At 40.4% G+C, this 22,827-nt stretch overlaps 1 protein-coding gene across 4 annotated transcripts in view; it reads left to right on the forward strand.

The window, feature by feature from the left end:
- PDE10A (phosphodiesterase 10A) overlaps positions 1–22,827 on the forward strand; it is a 253,255-nt gene that overhangs the window by 124,774 nt on the left and 105,654 nt on the right. Inside the window, exon 1 of one of the 4 annotated variants that reach the window (XM_074990263.1) lies at positions 20,335–20,440. The exons of the other annotated variants lie outside the window; for them this stretch is intronic. Coding sequence (XP_074846364.1) covers positions 20,338–20,440 — 103 coding nt within the window. The 5' untranslated portion in view covers positions 20,335–20,337. Of the gene's footprint in view, positions 1–20,334; positions 20,441–22,827 lie in introns of those variants that run through there. 4 annotated transcript variants of the gene reach the window in all.

The raw sequence follows: 22,827 nt of genomic DNA on the forward strand, positions 1-22,827 counted from the left end.
CCCTTGTTACATTACAATTTGTGTCTTCACCTTTCTGATTTTGGTGTGTGTGTTTTAACGCCTCCTTAACAATTTGTCTGTGTTTCTGCTTTGCATAGGATTCTTTTTCGATTTTCAGGTAATTAAATATCTCCTGAAGGAGCTGTATTGGCCTCTCTTTGTACTATCTTACTTTCACAATGGGATACTTTACAGTTGTGCTTTTAATATTGTATCTTTGAGAAACTACCAGTTCCCATGAGCTCTTTTATCCCTGAGATTTTCTTCTTATGGGAATTTGCTGACCAGTTCTGCATTTTAGTCCACTTTTTTTTTGAAGTCCATTGATATACTCATGAGACATGAGTGTGCGAGTTGGGCCCCAGAAGTCCTTTCATCATTAAATTGGAAGGATTTATTCGTGCTAGTGGCGATAATATGCTTCCACTCAGGTGAGGAGCTCACTTTAGCTTCATGTACACTATGAGGTAAATATGAATTAATGAATATCATTTTTGTAATTCTGGTGTTTAAAAGTTTGAATTTGACCATCCTCACTTCTGCACATGCTCCTCACAAAGTCAACTTATTGCTGCCACACTCAATTGGCAAACATCAACTGTTGCAGTAGTGCATTGTGGGTCCATATTCCACAGTTCCCTCATCCCCATAGCATTCTGGGTATTCTCGCTGGTCCTTGAGATCATCTTCCCACATTGCATTTTCCTCATTCCCCTCACATGGTAAGCAAACCTCCATTTTTACTGCTGGAAGGAAGGAAAAGTAGGGCACCCACAGAGATGGCAAAAAAAATTGCAGAAATATCTTTCTTCTGTAGCTGAATTCTCAACTGGCCATCCACTGAGTGTCCTCCTGCTCCCGTGATTACATCCGATCCCTGAAAATAATACAGGGACCCTGAAAAGCTTGAAGAAAGAGAAGGTAGGAAAGTTTTTGAAAAAAAGAGTTGCTGAGGGGATAATCTTTCGCTGTCTAGTGCACTATAAGGCTTCTGTGCAATGGCCGTGTTCTCAACTGGCCAGCCACTGAGTGTCCCCCCTCCTGTGATTGCATCTGATCCCTGGAAAATAATACAGGGACTCTGGCTGTATTCTCGAAGTGGGAAGAAAGATGATGGAAAAGTGTAGGAAAACAGATATTTGACTTCCCTCTTCACTGTGCAGACATTGCGAACATGGGTGATGACAGTGAAATATCAGACACTGAACTTATAACACAAACAGGTATCTCAACTACTCCCCTCCCCCATGCGTTTCTGTGGGGGTCAAAGCATGAAGACAGATAGAGGGTGTTAGCAAAAAGATTTTGTAACACAGACATCAAACCAGCAGGTGTCTGCAATGGACAGTAGTCTCACAAAAATATTTATGGTGGTGGGGAGGTGCTGTGGTCTGCAGCAGCAGAGCCAGTTGGAAAGTTGAAGTAGCTGAAGTAGTCCACCCGACTATCTTAGCTACTGGGGGAGACTTCCCCCGGTGGCTGCAAGCACCACTGGTCCCTTGCTAGGGTTCTGGGTGGTTCAGTGGGAGGCCAGTTGAAGGCCCCCCCACCAACCATCTTGACCACTGGGGGGGGGACTTCACCCCCGGTGGCTGCAAGCCCCCCAAATTCTTTCCCACCCCTGCAGCCCTAAATGTGTGCAAGCTAGGACATGGTGCTGCCTGGCAGCATGGTCAGCACTTAACTGCAGGCACATCCTTTTATTGGGTTGGGGACTACCCACATGTTGTGACTGAGTGTGTGAAAAACCCAGCCTGTGTGGTACCTGTGTGGAAGGGAGGGGGATTTGCGCAAGCACGAACCCCACAACAGCCTTTTTGCCATGTGTTGCAGCGGTTGGCGCCAGGCAGTGCAGAAAAAAATAACAAGTGTGGAGACAGAGCCAGAAACTCCCTGCAGGAGCTATTTGTAATGGGTAGATGCGCTCACAGCGCTAATAGCAAAGAAACAAAGACATTTCTAAGCCTCTCATACAAACATGAGCCTAGAGCCACAGGCTTGCTGCTCCCACTTTGAAATTCATGGTGTTCCTGTTACCTACTTCCGGAGCTCCTGAGAGCAGCGGCCAGAGCGGAGCACTGAGAGGCATTGTGGGTTACATACAGGACACCTCCGGAGGCTAATAAATTCAATTTTGAGATGTGGCACTTTCACACTAGCCTTTAATTGAACTTCTGAGTTTGAGCTTGATGCTATACCCATCATGTAATGGCGATATTGTAATCCTGATATTAGTGCTCCGTAAATCAAGCTGATGGAATTTAGATTGAAGACAGTCATGTGGTAATATTGAGCTAACCGCCTTAAATTCGAATTTATCTTGTAGTGTAGCCTTTGACCATCTCCAGACTTAAGGGCTTTGGATTTCTCAGGAAGCCAGCCTGTATGCATATGAACATTCTAGAACTGAGAGCTATTCACTGGGTATGCACAACATTCCTTCTCATCCTGAGATGATTGAGTGTTTAGCCTATAACAGACATCATATTAATGTTTTATATCCACTGTCAGGGAGAAGAACATTCTTCCCTATTAGTCAAGAAGCTGTGCATCTACAGAAATAGAGTATTTGCCATGAAATTATTCTATTAAGTCTCTTTTTGCGAGACTGTAGAATATCCTGGAAGACCACCTGAGCAAGCATTTTGCAAATCATATACAGGACATGTGACAAGTGGGGTCACCTAATTATAAACCAATTTGCAGAGAATGAAAGAATGAAAGCACAAAAAGCCACATCTTCTGCTCTAGTGGGAGCCAACTTTCTCAAATGTCTTCTGGATCTCCCTGGACTCCAGGAATAATGTACACCAACTTTCCTATCCTGGTACCAAGGGACATCTGGAAGCTCAGACAGGATTCAGCCATAATGTTGAGTTCTCATATTCAGTCCTGGTGAATCTATGCATTCATTTGTCAATATATATGTGCCTCTTATTCCAGAGGTAATTGGGACAGTTATGCCATCCAAACTTAGCTATATTATACTTAGATTTGAAAAAATTAGACTTTTTTATGATAAATATCAGTAAACATCAGTTTCACCACACACCTACAAACTGACAGAAAAATATTTCCACCAAAATATTTCTGTAAGAGAAATTTATAGATCAGAGAAGTGCTACTTGGGAGTCTGGTTTACATTCATAGACTCATGGGTCTCTTTAACTTTGAATATTTTGACATATGATGTTGACAGTTGGTGTTTTAATGGCTATAAATCTTGGAGGCCTGCACCAGAAGATTCAATCATTCCTGAACCCTGAGGTTGTCTTCTGCACAGAAGAGAGAATTTGTTCACTAGTCCTTTAGGGCTTATATTAAAAGGAGATATATCCAGTGCTGCATCATGAAAAATAATGGTCTGTGGTCCAAAATAGAATGAGGATTGTTTCTTTTGTGATACCTCATGTTATATTGTTCAACTATAGCGTACACTGCATTGACTTCTATTATATTAATTTCTTCCTTTCACCCCAACCTCTCTTCCTACACAAGCTAGTCTTTGAGAGTAATTGATGGGTTGTTATCAATGGGAAGTAGGTCATTTCTCAGTACCTGTGGGCATGATATAAAAAGGAATCTTTTTTCAGATGTGTTGTGGGCATGTTAATAGCAAGGGTACAGCAAAGGAAATACAAAACTGTATGCTTTTAGAGTGAGGTATGATTTTGTTTTCTCTTAATTTACTTTCTGGGCTTTTGTACTACTTACATTTTTAAAGGTTTTATTTGGAAGAACTTTGTACTAAACGATGGGACACGGAGATGTATCGTTTGCAACTTGTCTACAGACTTTTTATGTGTGAAAGCTAGCTAACTGTCAAATGTTTCTGTTTAGCAGGAATGCTCTTGTATCAGTGTGTACACGAACGTGTGCTAAAATTCTGGCAGTTTGCTGTCAGACCACAAACATAGGAGGGAAGGAGCCTGTGGAGGGTTTGCTTGTTTTGGGGAGCTCTACAGCTTCATACCGTCCAGTTGCTAATACAAGTTTGTTCTTTGGGTTCATAATGTGCTTGCAGACAGTGTATGTGAAAGAGCAGTAAATAGATTCAGAAAGTGGGGAGCACTACTCCCGTGGCAGCATTCCACAACTCACTCCAATTCTGATAGCTCATCCAGCTGGGCAAAAGGAAAGGGCATGGCAGCATGTTCATAACCCCCATGTGTTCATGCTTCATTGGTGCTGTAAGCATGCTGTCTCATCCTGATGCAGCCCTGGTGTGCTTACGTTCCCAGGATAGCCACACAAGCATGAATACTTGTGAAATGAACAGTGAATTTGTGAACTGTTTGGGAAATGTACCACTTACAGTATCAGTACTGGGATAGTAACTGTTAGCTTCACAGTCTATCACCAAAGCCTCCCATTTATATTTTTGAGAAGTATGCAGGGTGTCTTGGTCACTGCAGAGCTCTGGTCTGAGGCCAGCAGTGGAGCCCTGCAGCTGAGACCCAAGCAAGGGGTAGGCAGCCAGGACTCCAGGCATCAGCAGAGGGGCTGGTAGCCAGGACCTGGAGCTGGCATCAAAGCCTCCAGGCAGGGGTCTAGCAGGCAGGATGCTGAGTGGCAGTATGACCCCCAGATGTGGGGGTCATGCTAGGTGCAAAGCCTGGGAGTGCTGCAGAACCCCCTTCCCTCCACCCTCACTTCCTCCACATAAGGCACTCTGCATTGACCTCCCTTAGTCTGGCAAATTCTCTGGTTAAGCACCAGTCAGGTCCCAAGAGTGCCAGACCAGAGTGATTCAATCTGAATTCAAAAAGAAATGCATCAGAGATCCAGATAATATGTTCTATATATCACATATATGAGATACAAAAATATGTTCATGTTGATGAGTCATGCCAGGAATATTGCCACATACTTATCTCCCTGGGAACATAGAGCACCTGAAGTTGAATGTAAACTTGTCTCTTTCCATGGAGATGTGCTAGTGGTAATACATAATATGCTCCACAAATTGATGTTTGTGTCTCTATGGGAAGAGGCAAGTATCCACAGCTCACTCCATCGCTGACTGGCTTTTCATAAAGAGTGCCAATGGTAAGTGTATCGTAAATTAGCTCAGAACTCTTACAAGCTTTCTGTTTGTCCAACAGAGAGGACTATGAAATGCACACACAGTGCATCAATTTTAAAATACTTTAGTTTGTAACAAAGGAATTACTATTAAATAAATCAGAGCTGTCAGTTTTCTTGCTGTCGTTTCTAGCTGTGTTGTCATATAGGAATTTGATTAATCTATATTGTGGTTTGGTTAAATAAAGCCTTAGTCTGTCTGCCCAGTCTCTGTTAATCAGATGTTGAGGAAGTATTTCAGGGAGAGCCTGTTTTGTCTTGTGAGTAATTAAAGTTCACCTTCGTCTGTTTTTTCAGTCTCAGGACTTGAGATTTACCTGCAAAAGCTCATGATCTAATAAATTTGTCAGTGTCTAAGGTGCTACAGGATTGCTTGTTTGTGAAATTCATCTTTTTATCCTACTAACCACCAGCAGTTCTAATGCGCTGAAGAGGTAAAATTACGTAAAAGTCAAGTTATTCTGTCTTTTTCTGTGTAACGTACAAATTTAAATAAATGCTGATAATTACATGCAAATTAGACTGCATTAAACTTTGTCACCTACAGTGACATCTTGTATGAATGCATCTTAATTTGCAGCTCTTTAGTAAAATATATGAATATGCTAGATCTTTCCCAGCACTTTCAGTCCATCCACCATCCAACTCATTGTTTCAAATAAACAACAAATAATCAATAACCACGAGGAGAAGCTTTTGTTCAGCTCCTAAAGTGTGAGCTCCACTTAAGATTGTCTGTGTATTTGTTGGCGGTGAATTCCTTTGCTCTTCAACGTAAGTGCTAATGCCAACTACAGCAGCAGAGAACATTATTTGGCCACAGATTACATTTCCACAACAGAGCAGTGTCTGTGTCAGTGAAGTGTGCAGTCTTCTGTTGCCTAGGTCAGTGGGGGCTATCAATCTTTCCAGTCTATTCTCTCTCTTTCAGGAGTCTGTTTTCCAGGTTTCAATTCACTTAAAAACTACTTACTTACAAATACAGACATGAAAAGACAGAAGTGTCACAGCACGTTATTAACCCGAAAAAATGCTCACTTTGTCTTTTTTTACCACACACTTCTAAAATAAATCCACTGAAATATAAATATTGTATTTATCTTCCAGTGTATAGTATATAGAACAATATAAACCAATCATTATCTGTACATAATTTTAATTTGTTCTGACTTTGCTCATGCTTTCAGTCTAGTCAGTTGTAAAACTAGGCATGTATCCAGATAAGCTGATGTATCTCTTGGAAGACCTCCACCTAACCTTGTGGGGTACATCCTCCCTGGGTTGAGAATCACTGGCCAAGACATGGGATCCGTAACATCAACCAATGCCACCATAATTGTAGCTCAAGAGGACTTTGTTAATGCACCAAAATATTCTTTATGTGAAAAATTTGTCTATTACGAAATTTTGTTCATGGACCTTGTCAGTTATGTTGAAGCTGTACTTTGGGCCAAGTCGTAACTGTAGGACATTTCACGAGCCCTGTAGCAATAACACTTTGTACTTACCTCATGTTGATGGCTTCAATTTTGAGTGGAATTATTTCATTCTCACCTTGCCAACTGTGCTGTGTAGTGATCTTGGAGTCATGCACAAGTGACATCTTGTGTGTGATGCCACTGTGACTTGTAACAGCAGCAGTGCACTGAATCTGTAAAGAGAGACCTTTTTCATGTTCTCTATTGGTGCAGTGTGAAATTCCTGAATGATATCGAGCAATGCAGTAACTTTTGCATCTTTAATAGGAAGCTAGATTTTAATTTGTTTGTTAGTTGTCAGAAGTGAGCTAAATGCTTTAGAAAACAAAGGCATCGTCCTTTACTGAACTGTTGGCAGTCTAATTTGAGTTGACAGAGAGAGAGAAAAAAATCTGATGGGAGATGGGATAAGGGTTACAGTAGCAAGATCGCATTGCTGCTTTCTCAGCATATGTGCACCCCTTCATCGGTCTGTTAAAGTTGGGGGATATTTTTACTCTTTAAGACACCAATGGTAGTTAGCAGTGAACATGGACAGGCCGTGGGCTATATTGGTTGAGGAGAGGAGGTTCACAAACTGTTATAGTAACCCTTCTACACAGACTCAGTTCAGGTGGATTCAATGTTCATTACTAATGTTCTGACACATCTGAGTGCACATAATGATATGTACTCCTTGACTAGTATATCAGATAAGTTTGTTCCAAGAGGCTTGTAGGCACCATCTTTAAGCTCATTATGGAACATTTGTAGACATTTATTAAAACACAGTTGATGGAACTCCTAGTAACTACAAAAAGTCATTTATTTATTGAATCAGTCGTCATGACTACTGAAGTAAATTCCTATTTTAAAAAATCAGAGGATTACTTCCTTTGACCTGTGGAATTAAATATCTAATTGTCCCCATGTTTTCTGTGCTTAAATAAGCTAAGAAGTGGTGGCCTGCTCATGCTTCCTTTCTGGTCATCCTGAATGTGCTAAATACACATTAGGAACAGGTTTTTTTCCCCCCTATTGTTTATTCCTCTTGTGAAGTCTTCGAGTCATACAAATGCTAGTAAGTTGTTGTAGTAATGTCCTTGCTGGAAACTCTTTCCCATCTCACCTCCAGCCACATTTCTTCAGAAAGCTTATTTTCTGGGCAGTCTCCAATGACAGCTATATCCATGCCCATTGTGAATAAATGTCTGAGACATTTTGATATCCACAGTGCTTGTATTAGCCGTCATTCTATATCTTGCAAAATACAAGAAAATGGCATCAGAGTAGTAAACAGGAAAAAGTCTGTAAATTAAGTTTAGAAAATATGGTATTAAGGTGTGGTTTTTTTCTAGCAAAAGTTCTTATGTCAACTGTGGAATGGGATTTGTTGAGTTATGAATCAATGCAGTTTGACCAGTGCTGAGGAAGGCTCTGTAGCAGTACTGCAAATTTGACAGCAATGCTAGGCCTTCCTCGGGTGGCAAGAGGACGCAACAAAGCAACCCCTTACCACCTTTTAGGTCCAAGGTCCCACCTTTGCGGACTTATGACGGGGTGCACACTCGGTTGACCTGGACCCCACCGAACCCCCCTTGGGCAGGCAGGAGCTAGGAGGAGCAACGAGACAGACAACCGGATTTTTTCCAAACAGTTACAATAAATGTATTAATTCTTAAGGGGGGAATAGAATATTATTGCACATTCTTATTTTAGCAACATTACACACTTACTTGAGTTAAAAACAAGGTGTTCATGTTAACACTAAAGTGACATGGTTTTGAATAAATTAGGTGTAGAGATAGGTTGTTGAGGTAGGTTTGAAGGAAGTTGTATAGAGGTAAGTTTGAAGGAAAGTAATAAATATAATAAATATATAAATATGAATAACTATATAAATATATATATGTGTCTTTTCTAAAATAAAGGAGGGGGAGGGTGCTACCCCTCTTACGCCTACCGGGATCGGGTCACTACTCTGATCCAAATATTAATGATGGCCAATGGAGGATTTCCCTCTCTATTGAGCCAGAGAAGAAAATAGGAGAGAATGGAGGCCACGCCTTCACCTTAGTGTGTATTTTGGTAATAAGTTGGTAGCAAGTGACTACCAATTCCTCTGTAAGTGAATATTAACTAACAAGTAATATCTAGAATTACTATACTAAAATAATTTAATAAATTTATCTTATTTACTACTAACAATTCTAATAATTTAACTAATTAAATAACATTAAAAAACCCTGTCTATAAATACCAATTATAATAATAATAATAATAATAATAACAGTTCTAGATTGAACAGGCTTGTTAAGTGTCCTTTTTTAAATTAGAGTCCAGCCAGAGGCCAGCAAGGCCCGGCCTTGGGGTCAGGCCCCCGGGTACTGCCGTTACCCTGCCAGGCAGGGACACAGCAAGGGGATCAACCTTGCTACCCCACTGGGGGTCCCGTTGCCACTGACTGGAGGGGGGATGTGGTGTCGTCTGTGGCTCCACACAAAGCGCAGGCCTGTCAGTGAGGATACTTCTCTCAATCGGTGTGTCACGTCCGGCAAATGAGTCAGGACTGGTAAGCGTGATGGTGGGCCCTGGGTTTTGCTGAGCCAGCTGCGCAGCACCTGCACAAGTGCAGGCCAGTTCGACAGCTGGTCGCTTCCCCACAGGGACACCGCTTGCTGCTGATGTCACTGTTGCTGCTTGCCACAGGAGCGTGGGTGATGGGCAATCTTGCGCTTCCAGGCGAGTGGTGTGCAATCTTGTGCCTCTGGTAGGTGGCAGTGTTCAGCTCTGGCAGTGTTCAGCTCTTCGCTCTTCACCTTTTCAGGCTAGCCTAGGGACTGGTGGACGTTCCGTGGAACCACGCCTTCCCATCAAGAGCCACGGAATGGGCTCGAGCCCTGCTTTTATAGAATGTTCTCTTGAATATGTATGAGAATATTATCATGCAGGCAAAGTCTTCAAACAGGTCCTCACTTTGGTGGAAGGTTCTGGAAGTTCTCCAGACCCACCCAATCAGAGCACTGCATGCAAATCTAGGGTACCCATGATTCATGAATATGGATGATCTTGTAGAACCTTTTCAAGTTGCCGGGGGAGCTAAAGGTCAAAAAGTAACCGTTGGAGTGCTGCTAACTGGCAGGCTATGACAATTTGAAGCTTCATGTGTCTGAGGGGATTTTTCCTCACAGAGACCTTTCCCGCCAAAAGCATGCTGTCCCTGACTCACGGGGGCGATTATGTCCACAGTGATGTTTAAACACGACAACCAGGACCAGCAGGCAGAATTTTTGTGGAAATTTTTGAAACTGTGATTTAAAGTAGTCAACATATTTTTGGTCTCTCTGCATTATTCCTGTAATTCATATTGTCAGAAATATTTTTACTCTCAACCTTTTTATACTTGCCTTTGAAGCATCTTTTACTGTCCATTTACAGAGGTTGAGTATTGAGTGGAATATTGGCCTGATCTAGTATAGCAATTCAATGTTCCATAAATGCACAGAAGGTATTTATTTATTCATTCATTCTGTTGGGGAGACTGCCCATTCAGCATGAGACCCCCATAGGTAAATCTGTCAACCACACTACAGATTAGAACATTCCAAATCTCACATTGTGTCTATCGCAAACATAATATTGGAGTAATATTGTTAGTCACAGATACGATCGTTCCATCAGAATGTTCCATGGAGAGAAATCGGTTAGGTCACCAATACTCAAGAACTATAAATAGATAAGGGAAATTGTGTTTCCTCAGAGACAGATCAGTGTAAGTACCGTCTTTCCAGATACAGTGATGGTGCTGATTAAATGCCAAAGTAAATAGTTTCAAACCCACTTTGAAGATGCTCACCTTTGTACCATTTTTCATGATGAATGTTTCTGCGGATTACTTTGTAATTGTCTCTAATGCCAGAGTGGAAAGTTGGCAGGTTTATAATAATTATTTGCTAACTCTTTCGTTGCTAAATTAAGAAAGGATGAACTGTTTGGCAAGATTATTTAAAAAAAAAAAAAAGGCTGGTCAGAGGGTCATATGAATGAGCTAAACCTTACAAATTTTCCTCAGAACTTTAACGATATGGTGAAATTATTAAGAAGCAGTAGCATTCATCTGGCCTGTATAACAAACAGATTAATGAAGAATTTATATTCGAACCAAATATTGAAATTAGAGCAACGAGAGAGGCAATACCAAGCAGGATCTCATGGATTCCTCAGGAGCAAATGCCAGATCAAATGCAGTCATGACAATCTTTTTTTTTTTTTTTTTTTTTTTTTTTAACCTTAGACAAAATTCTGTAGTTAGGTGACATCTGACTTTTTTCTTCATTCTTGCCAATAAAAACAAAAATCTCAGCCAAATGCATATTACTGGTTGTGATACTGCCCTCGTTTTTCTCATGCCCTCTTCATATATCTTGCAAAACAGGGGAACATCTTACTTCACAACCTGCCCTCGTCTAAGGCCATCATTTCTGTGACTGAACTTGATGCTTTCTTGGTGCTGTCTATTCCTGCAGAATCCACGGTTACCATGGTGGTGCAGGTTAATCGATTTGCGCCTCTGAAACACATTCATTTGGACCTTTTGGATCAGGGACCCCTTCATGTAACACTGGCCATGTTACTTTTGATGGTGAAACATACAGGAAAGATGTGTAAGGCAGTCAGGCCAGTTCCTTCTACTTCTCTGGGAAAGATAAAGAAACCTTATTAGGCAAAAACCTATTTTCCTAGCTATCCTGAAGATACATGAGTTGCACCCTGTGATGATCTCTGCTTGTTCCTCTGGAAAATGTCTAATTTATTTTGGCTTTTTGCTTAACCAATCTGTTGTTGTTACGCTAAGATTAATACTTGGACCTAGAATCAAACAACAGCTGGCCTGATATCTTCCCCCACCCCCAGTTTCTTCAGGGGGAATGGACTGGGGCCTTTTGAGAGTAATATTGGGATTTTATTCCAACCTTTTAGTACATTTCAACCACTGCATCATAAATACCTAAGATTTATTGTGGGAGGAGATCATCATTACCAATACAAGGTCTTTGCATTTGGCTTATCTATGGAACTTTTAACGTTCACAAATTGCCTTGAGCAGTAGCAGCACATTTGAGGCATCAGGATACCCAGATCTACCTGTAATTTGACATCTGGCTCACCAGGTTGTCCTTGCAGGATCTTGGCAAAAGCTATGTCACAGACAGGTGCTCTTTTCCAAGTACTTGGATAATATGAAGATTCATCAGAAGTAGTCACACGAAGTTCCAACACAGATTAAAAGGAACTTTTTTCCCCTCCCTGAGGGAAAAATTTAAAAATTCTTATAGCTGTAAGAATACTGCAAGAGAACTCATGTCAATTATATTCTTCCAGTGAGTAGTTCTTGTGTCTTCAGCAATACACATAAGTGTATGTGTATCTAAAGATGAGGTGTTCATAATACTTGTTTGCAAGACACTCTATGCTAATACAAATATCACGTTTATAACATAGTCACTGTGTTCCTTTTCCTCATATGGTGGATTCAGCATTGAATTGTCTTCAGAGGAGTTGAATTGAAGCTCTGTTACCCATAGTTTGTAATGTCCAATTTCTGGGAACATCTGCGTGAACAACTCAGTACAAATGTTCTAGAGCGAAGAGATGCATTGAGCTATTTTGTTCTTTGTCTTCAGTTACATGGCAGACTGGTTTAAGTAGTGTTTGTTCAAGCAGTCACTGGCAACACCACAGAAATTTTATAAGAAATAGAAAATATGCTTCAGACAGCTGTGCAAAGAGACACTAGATCTGTGTGACTGGTGCACAGTACACTACATTTGTCATAACTCGTCACTGCGCTGTTGGCTGACAGACCAAATGAGCAGAAACAGCTTTGATGAGCATGAATGGCCACTCAAGAACTCGGCAACAGACTTTTTTTTACCTTTGGGGATAATCCAGAGAGCTATTTGCAACAGCGCATAACTCCGAATGTCAAAACTGTGCTCTAAACCAGTCGAAGACAACCAGTCCATCACAAGTCCATTTCTTCTAGACTGGAGAGGTGTGGGTGATAAGGTCTCTACCATGCCGTCCCTCATCTAAGTAAGGGAGTACTCAGCAAAATCAAATGTGACTGAAGTTTATTCAGATACTCTCAGCCAGAGCAAGACAAAAATGATTCTAGGATCTATTACAACTATATCACAAAGAAATGTGTGTGTTTCTTCCTGAAAATCTAAACCTATTGACCCAGCAGAGTGTGTGGATTTTGTCTACTGTTTGAATAGATTAAAGGGATACAGAAAATGACTTACTGTCTCTCATTAGAAGAGTAGAAAGGTCAGGCAGTCACATTCCATTGCCTCTCTCAGAGGTTAGATTCTGTGTTGAAGAGTATTAAAAATACATCCATTTCCCTTCTGGAAGGACGTAGAGCTCACTCAGCTAGAGTGCAGGCTACTTTCATGTTCTCCTTTAGACATATTCCAGGATTAGAAATCTGCACAGATGCCACTTGTAACTTAAATCGCATGACTCAAAGCATTATTTCTTAGATCACAGAATTTGGTAAAACAGTATTACAACCACTGTTAATTTAGGCCTCTGTGTCTGAAGCAGTGGAGCGTTGCTTACCAAACTTCTAAGTGTCAGGTTGTGCACTGACTACTTGAGGTAAAGCTTACTTTTCTGTAAGTGAAATGCTTAGAGATGACCTCTCCATAGTGTTGCACTACATTTATATTTACATCTTCCTCAGAGTTCTAATTAGAAATTTGGACCTGAGGACGCTTCAGAAGGACACTTTTAACTGGGCTATAGACTCTCATGGCATCATCCTTTAGCATCATTTACTGGCTCTGTTCATGCATTGGCCTTGACCATTAGGAAAGTGCTTACTGTATTTTTTTTTTAAAATGTACACATTCCTGTTGAACACCCATAACTGACACTGTCCTCCAAAAATGGGAATTTAAGAATTTCTCCGTTGTTGTCATGTAATTGTTCTATTTTGTTTAATGTTTATCTACAAATAAGAGGTGAAGGGCTTAAAATAGGCAGGTTTCACTGCTCTCCTGCTTATGCTAATAAAAATGGAGGTGAAAGAAACAGCCTATCTTAGCAATGCAATCTACGTACAAACTTTTTATGTTAATTTTCCAGATAAGGTGAATTTTCAGTGTTCTTAGTCTGTCAGCTGTTCATAATGTATTGAGTTTCTCACATTTCGTAGGTGACAAGGAATCTTCACCTCCTTGTGTAAAGTAAAATATCATTGTCCACCATCTTGGACAAAAGGAAGGGAAGACAAAACATTTTCAAATCATATGCTGCCTAATTGAATCCCATCCAGCCTAATAGTTCAAGTTGGTGAAAAGAACAGTAAAGTAAAATAATTTGGGTGTCAATTAAGCAGATCTCACATTACATTAAAAATCATTGGCACATGCATTTTAGACTTTTGGATGACCTTTTTTAACTTTCAACCTAGATTGGGCAGGCAATAAAATGGTGGTGGTTCACCAGAGTTAGACTGTGATGGATCCTTGCCATTATATTTACTTGCTCCTATGGAGGTGCGGGTGCTTGCAACTCCCATTGGCTGTGGTTCACCATTCTTCAGCAGTAGGAGCATGGAATCCTGGAGCCCAATCTCAATTTTTTGATCTAGTGAAAGTTTGCTGAGGAACTTACAAATATTTTATTTTTTTTCTAGAAATTGAATTATTCCATATGTTGACTTTATGGAAATCAAGGTCGCGTATCTATGTCTGACTTAACTGTTAGCCATATTTTAAAATATTGTTAAGATCTCCGTTTTTTTTGGTTCAATTTACTTTTTTCCCCTCCAATTCTGTCTTAATTTTGGCTCAAATTCTGCTACCTATAGTTATGGTGAATACTGTTTTACTCCCTAAATCAGGGGTGTCCAAAAGGAAGTCCACCAGTTGCCACATGCCCCTCCCCTCTGCCCACATCCAGTCGTCCTACCCCCCACCTCCAGTGGCTCACCGGAGCTGCACCACCCAGCCCCAAGCCGCAAAGCCCCGAGAGCTGCATTGGGAAGGAGCCATGCCAGGGCCGCATCGGCTGCAGGAGCGCACAGCGTGTGGCTCTTAGCGAGAGCCACAGAAGCTGCTCTGAGAAGGAACCACTGGGAAGGAGTTGTGCCAGGGGCAGCATCACAGGGCATGGCTTGTGGCTCCTGGCCAAAGCCTCAGGAGCTGCGGCAGGGAAAGGGCTGGAGGGGCTTCCTCCTCCACTGCTGTCAAGTGCTTTTGGTGGGACGTGAGCACGGCGGCACCCCATGTGTGCAGCGCTGCTGAGTGGCACTTTGCCACATTGCACTGCCCCATTTTTCACATATGGCAAACAGGAAGCATATTGGATAATGCAGCCCGAAGTAGGCCTGTTGATTCACGGGGATTATTTCTTGGAGTGATACACTGTCCTTTTGCTCTGGGTAAGAACGACAGAATTTGCTTCTTTTTCTGTCAGGAGAGCAGGTGAGAGAGTTCCCACAGAGGTCAGTGAAGCAGATTTACAGCCAATTGCAATAGATAATTTTCCCTAAGATTCTTACTGTTCCCAGAATCTGTATTCTTCCTCCCATTGTGCAGAGTCATTCAACAAGTAGCAGCTGCATGAAGCCCTCTTTTGTGTCTTTCCATTTTCTTTTCTCAGCCATTAGTTATTTTTTCAAGTGTTCGCCTTTTGTACATCACTAGCTTACTGCTTCATTGTTATGTAGTGGTGGTTCTGTGTAGTTCTGAAGTTTTGTTTCTGTACTTGATCTCACTTGTATATTTAGGCATTTGTGTAAATGGTCTAATTTTCCAAAGTGATAAAGTGCCCACCAGTTCCCATAAGATTTAGTGCTAAAGGAAGTTGAGCATTTTTTCCTTTTCACTTCTGACTGCAGATTCCTCTTAAACTTTATGCAAAAAAAAAAAAAAATCTTAACTACATGGGATGGAAATGCAAACTGTAGACCTGGAATCCACAGAGCCTCAAGACATTCTAAATGTGATACCCAACAGTTACCATAGTAACTTCACTATGTAAATTCCTTAATCTTTTGCTTGGCGTTGGAAAAAGAGGACTTGGGAAAGTACTGAAATAACGTGTCTGAGTGTTGTTGTGTATCAGATTGCAACAGGGAAGGATGGATTTGCCTTCTGATAAGTTGATTGTGGGCTTCCAACTCTAAGGAGGAAATCGTTAGACAAAGATACTGTTTGAGTGTCTTTAACAGCTCCAGGGAGGAGACCTTGGGGGGAAAAAAAACAGTTAGGAAAGGGTAAGGATTTAGTAACTGTGGCAAGGATTATCAGTGTTATATACCCCTATTCATTTGTGGAAGACTGGAAGGAATTTTATTCTCTTTTACAATAAATTAGTGCAGGAAAGTTAAGTTTGGCTATTTAGTTTTTATTATTTTTCCATGAGGTCTGTAAATACTATTTAATTTTTATCAAAATAAAAAATTATGGCACAATGCTAAATCAGTGCCTTGCATGTTGAATAGTAACAGAGAGGAAGCCGTGCTAGTCTATGAACTATCAAAACAAAAAAACAATAAAGTAGCACTTTAAAGACTAACAAAATGACCACAATATAATAACTTTTAATATTCCTGTGTTGGGAAGAACACCGCAGCGGTCAAACACTCTGGCATTTAATTTCAAAAAGGGGAATTACACTAAAATGAGGAAGCTAGTTAAACAGAAACTAAAAGGTAGAGTAACTAAACTAAAATCCCTGGAAGCTGCATGGAAACTGTTTAAAGACACCATACTAGAGGCCCAACTTAAATGTATACCCCAAATAAAAAAAACACAGTAAGAGACCTAACAAAGAACCACCATGGCTAAACAGCCATGTTAAAAAGGCAGTGAGAGAGAAAAGGGCAGCTTTTAAAAAGTGGAAGTCAAATCCTAGTGAGGAAAATAGAAAGGAACATAAACACTCCCAAATTAAGTGTCATAATGTAATAAGAAAAGCCAAAAAAGATTTTGAGGAACAGCTAGCCAAAAATTCAAAAAACGATAGTAAAATGTTTTTTAAATACATTAGAAGCAGGAAGCCCGCTAAAAAAGCAGTGGGGTCCTTGGACAATAAGGATATAAAAGGAGCGATCAAGGAAGACAGTGCCATTGCGGAGCGATTAAATGCTTTCTTTGCTTCAGTCTTCACGGCTGAGGATGTTACAGAGGTTCCTAAATCTGAGCCAGCCTTTTTAGGTGACAAATCTGAGGAAGTCACTCAGATTGAAGTGACATTAGAGGAGGTCTTGGAGTTAATTGATAAGCTGAATAGTAACAAGTCTCCAGGACCAGACGGCATTCACCCAAGGGTTCTGAAAGAACTCAAATGTGAAATTGCGGAGTTATTAACAGCGGTTTGTAACCTATCCTTTAAATCCACTTTGGTACCAAATGACTGGAAGACGGCCAATATAACGCCAATATTTAAAAAAGGCTCTAGAGGAGACCCTGGCAATTATAGACCGATAAGTTTAACATCAGTACCAGGCAAATTAGTAGAAACACTAGTAAAGAATAAAATTGCAAGGCACGAAGAAGAGCACGAATTGTTGGGCAAAAGTCAGCATGGTTTCTGCAGAGGGAAGTCGTGTCTAGCTAATCTATTAGAATTCTTTGAAGGGGTTAATAAACATGCGGACAAGGGGCACCCAGTGGACATAATATACCTAGATTTCCAGAAAGCCTTTGACACGGTCCCACACCAAAGGCTTTTATGTAAATTAGGCGGCCATGGGATAGGAGGAAAGATCCTTTCATGGATCGGGAATTGGTTAAAAGACAGAAAACAAAGGGTGGGAATAAATGGTAAATTTTCACAATGGAGGAGGGTAACTAGTGGTGTTCCCCAGGGGTCGGTCCTGGGACCGATCCTGTTCAACTTGTTCATCAATGATCTAGAAAATGAGGTAAGCAGTGAGGTGGCAAAGTTTGCAGATGACACCAAGTTGTTCAGGACAGTCAAAACCAAAAGGGATTGTGAAGAACTACAAAAAGATCTCAGCAAACTGAGTGATTGGGCAGCAAAATGGCAAATGAAATTTAATGTGGGTAAGTGTAAGGTAATGCATGTTGCAAAAAATAACCCAAATTACACGTACTACATGATGGGGTCAAATTTAGCTACGACAGATCAGGAAAGGGATCTTGGAGTTATAGTGGATAGTTCTCTGAAGACATCCACGCAGTGTGCAGCGGCAGTTAGTAAGGCAAATAGGATGTTAGGAATTATTAAAAAAGGGATCGATGATAAGACAAAAGATATCATACTTCCCCTATATAAAACTATGGTACGCCCACATCTTGAGTACTGCGTGCAGATGTGGTCTCCTCACCTCAAAAAAGATATATTGGCATTAGAAAAGGTTCAGAAAAGGGCAACTAAGATGATTAGGGGCTTGGAACGGGTCCCATATGGGGAGAGGCTAGAGAGACTGGGACTTTTCAGTTTGGAAAAGAGGCGATTGAGGGGCGATATGATAGAGGTATATAAAATCACGAATGGTGTGGAGAAAGTGAATATAGAAAAATTATTTACCTTTTCCCATAATACAAGAACTAGGGGACACCAAATGAAATTGATGGGTAGTAGGTTCAAAACTAATAAAAGGAAATTTTTCTTCACACAGCGCACAGTCAACCTGTGGAACTCCTTGCCCGAGGAGGCTGTGAAGGCCAGGACTCTATTAGGGTTTAAAAAAGAGCTTGATAAATTTTTGCAGGTTAGGTCCATAAATGGCTATTAGCCAGGGATAAAGTATGGTGCCCTAGCCTTCATAACAAGGGCAGGAGATGGATGGCAGGAGATAAATCACTTGATCATTGTCCTCTGTTCTCCTTCTCTGGGGCAGCTGGCATTGGCCACCGTCGGCAGATGGGATGCTGGGCTGGATGGACCTTTGGTCTGACCCAGTATGGCCATTCTTATGTTCTTATATTCTTATAATTTAGTCTTTAGGTCAGCTTTCGTGGGACAGACCCACTTCTTGAGACTGTAGCCTGAACATTGAGTCTGTTCTGGTCTGGCTATGGTCTGAAGAAGTGGGTCTGTCCCACGAAAGCTCACCTAATAAATTATTTTGTTAGTCTTTAAAATGCTACTTTTCTGCTTTTTTGTTTTAATCCTAAATCGATTATTATCATATTGCATGTGTACAGCCAACATCAGTAAAAGAGTATTATGCCCTTCTTCTTAATGGCTATTTAGCACTTTAAAATTAACAGGTATAGCTATGAAATCAGTTGATTAAGTGACAAGACTTGGACAACTACGAATGTTTCAGTGGTTTGGTGCAGTAACTGCACAACTGAACCGCTCATTTTGCTGAGTTTTTTTTCTATGTACCCTCTGCATTCTCTCTTCATTACTGGCTTTGTCTAGGAAAACTGTAAATATAGAAGTTAAAAAGCTATAAATAAATATTTTTTCAGACATGGTTGCATTAATTTTTGAAATTACACATTTTACTCCCTTACAAACATTATAATTATAACTATTGTTATTCTAAGAATTTGCTCTTTTATATCAGAGGAAGATCTTTCACCCCTTCTAGTGATATTGCTAAAAAGGGTGATCAGTGCTAAATCTTTCAGGTTCTTTGTGAGCTGTTATGAAGTTAGTTTAATTTGCCATTTCCAAAAAGACTATAATCTTGAATTGTCTGCATATCATTATTCTGTAATATACAACACACATCCAGTCAGTGTTGGACTTTGATTACAAATAGGTCAGTGGAAATATCTTAAAATGACTGCTATCAAGGATTTATTCTGTCATTTTTATTCGGTTACAGTATTTATTTAATCAACACAGAATATATTCAAGTTTCTTGTTTTCAATCCCTAAGGCAAAATAAATAACATACGTCTCTAATACAAATGTACGTATGTTGTAGTTACCGCAGGGTTCCTTCAGAGGGAATGAAATAATTCCCCTGACGTAAGTATGCTTCGCATTGGATCGCTATGTTGCTCCCATGTGGTAACCTATCATCTCAGCTACTAATGATGATCTTGCCCTTGTTGACGTTAGCAGACTACTTCCCTGGAGCATTTCCTTTTGTTTCTCTTGTCAGCTGGTCTAAGAGAAGAGAGAACTACTCAGTCATGACTTTTTTGCTTAAAATGTTGAGAGTTCCACTACAAAGTTCAGGAAAAATCTGTCCGTTTTCATCGTGTTCAGAGATACAGGCCTCAGAAAATAAGCCAGTATGCAAATCTTCTCAATCTGTTTCATATTCTATGACTGATGAGCAGTGGAAGCTAAGAATTTAAAGCAACTTCACAGGGGTGTAATAAGTTCATTACTTCTCTTGTGTCACAGAATTTTTTTTAATTTCCTTTAAAAATGTCTTAACAGTTACAAGTGAAATTATATATCGGAGTGGTAACTGTGTTTAGTCTGGATCTGTAACAGCAACAAAGGGAGATTATGGTAAATAAATCAAATGAATAGTCATGAGTACAACAAACAGGTAACAAAGGGAAAAATGCAAAACTGGAATAAAAATGTTTCCATCCAACCTGCAATTTTTCCAGGGTTTCTACAGTACAATGAAACAAGGCCCATCACATCATATTTCTATGACAGGGCCAAATCCTGTTTTTTTTGTCACTTCAGAAGCACAGAGTTCAGTCAGTGTGTCTAGTCCCTCTGGGTTCCAAGTCTCTGAAACAGTGCTTCTCACAAGAGGTGAGAATTCTCTGTGACAAAGTCTCAGTCACCCAGGTCTGCCCTCTCCTCTGTCTGTAGCCTGTATATGCTGAAGAGACATTACTCAGGACTGGAGGGAGGAAAAGCCAGTGCCTGTCCTTTCCATCCCTATATGAGGATCAGGACTCTCTGGGAAAGAGAATTATCAGGTTATTTGTGCACGTAAATACCCATTTTTTGCATGTAATCCTGATAAAGGAGTAAAAAAAAAGCTACTCAATTTCACTTACATTTTTGCACACTAAATTGCATGGTTGAATTCCTGTAAATAGCTTCTGAATATGTCTCCTAGCATGTGCTAACTAATATCCCTTGAAAAAGAATCCCTAATCCAACAGTGTAAAGTTTTAGTTTTCACAAACCTTTTATTTAACCCTGTGGGTTATATAATCAGCCAGTATCAACCGTATGTACTTCACCATTTGTTTAACAATGCAGCAGGGATGCAGGAGGGGCTAGTTATTACAATTTTAGCTAGCCCTTGTTTCTGACCCAATACAGACATAAAGACATTTACTGCACTCTGGTACGCAAACCCATTTACTATTACTCTTTTTTTCCATCCTTCTGTCTGTACTTATCTTCTTGGGTTCAGCCTCTTAGGATCTAGGAGTAGTCACCAAAATTGGCTAGACAGGGTAGGGGTATCAAGGATGTTGTTACTTGAAACATTGCTTTCATTAAACTAGTGGTTGTTAAGTAGCATTTCCTCAGCAAGATTTGTTCCAAGAAACTTCTAGTTCCCACCAGAGCTTAGACCCCTCTTGAGTGCACTAATGCACTGGGCAGGCAAGCCCATAAAGATTACTCTGTCTCTTATAGCCCTGCCATTTGTCTTGTCTGTTTAGATTGTAAAGTGTTTGGGGCAGACAGTCTCCTACTGTAGTATGAACACCTGTGCTATATTAAAAGTACATTTACAGGTTTTAGAAATGCCAGAGTTGAGGTTGTCTGTGCAAAGGTTAATGCTGGAGTTGAGGTTGCCTCAAAGGTTAATTTGGTACCTTTGTACATATGCATTATGGTGTAGACATTAATTACATGATCTCAGACTATTCTTTACACAGGTTTCCTTCCTCTTTATATGCATAGGATAGTGACGGACACTCAGTAAGCAGTTCTTCAATGTTTTGTTTTATCCTCATATTTTATAACCTCATTTACTGCACGCTGTTCAAAACCTGCTCTAAAGACCATTAATTTTCTCATGGTATTTTCTATAGTGTTTATCGCTGTATTATTATCCGAGTGCTTTACAAATGATATTTTTCAACACACCCCCATGAAATGACTGCATATAATTCCAATATGGACTTGAGGCACAGAGAGTTTAATGTTTAAAGTATTCATCAAGTTGAAATGCCCAGTTTGAGATGCTTAGGACAAGATTTTTCAGAGTATTTCATTTTAAATGATAACTTCTGTTCATTGACACCTTCCATTGACTTCACTTGCAGCCATGAGTGTTCAGCACCTCTGCAATTCAGACTCCAGGGTCTTGTGTTTATATCCAGAAAACAAAGAGTGCACAATTAGGGGCCACCTGTGAAAAATTGGTTTACATACCTTGTGTAGCATGACCCAGGAACTCTAAGGCTGAGTCAGGGAAAGAATAGATTTCTCCAGGGCAGTATTGAACTGTCTTAACCACAAGACTCCCTTTTCTCTGTCTACAATCCTCTCTCTCTTTCACTATAAACTTCCCAGCTTCTGAAACCATACAGGCAACAGACTCCTTCACTCTGCAACCCTGATGTATTTACAGAGCTGGTCCATCTATGTATTAACATTAATAAGCACAAGGGAACTAAATTAAGGATTTATAGGCAAATTTTCATTCTGCTGTTTCTTTCCTTTTGAGTGCTGGACTTTATAATGTTAATGAGCTTTTACTGTACATACACATTTTGTGTGCAACTTCCTAACACAGAAAGGGCTGTTCAAATAAAAGATCATCAGATTTTAGAACATAAGCACAGTGTGTTTTCCAGTAGGTTTGTTCTCTGAAATGGCTCAACTCTTATGGCTGAAAGTTTAAAAAAAATCTGCCGGAGTCAGGCATCTGGCCTGGAAAATTTCATCCCACAGGCTAGTTTGACAAAGTCATAAGCAACATAAAACAGGGCCCTACAAATGGATGTGCTTGGCAACGTTAATGGCAGGTGGTGCAGTCACCTCCTCCCCCACATAATGTTTGCACAGCACCCAGCGCATTTGGTCCCCAGTCTTTTGTGGGGCTCCTAAGCACTATTACTATATAAATAAATGAAACTATTATGTCCAGTCCTCCTTTGCTGTTCCATGCATTTCTAACTGATGTCAGAGCTGGTTGCTTGGGGTCAGGAAACCACAAGCATTGCTGGTCCCCTATGCAAAGACACAGCAAAGAATCATGCTATGGAGCTGCCTGACTCTGTCCAGTCACTGCTGCTAGAAAAGTGCTCATATATCATAAGGGTATTGTATAATCCATGACTGAACATTAGCAAACTAAACTCCAGGGGCCCAGCAGATCCCAAAGAGTGTGCAAGATCAT

Source organism: Carettochelys insculpta, chromosome 3, assembly GCF_033958435.1.
Source record: "Carettochelys insculpta isolate YL-2023 chromosome 3, ASM3395843v1, whole genome shotgun sequence".
Lineage (NCBI taxonomy): Eukaryota > Metazoa > Chordata > Testudines > Carettochelyidae > Carettochelys > Carettochelys insculpta.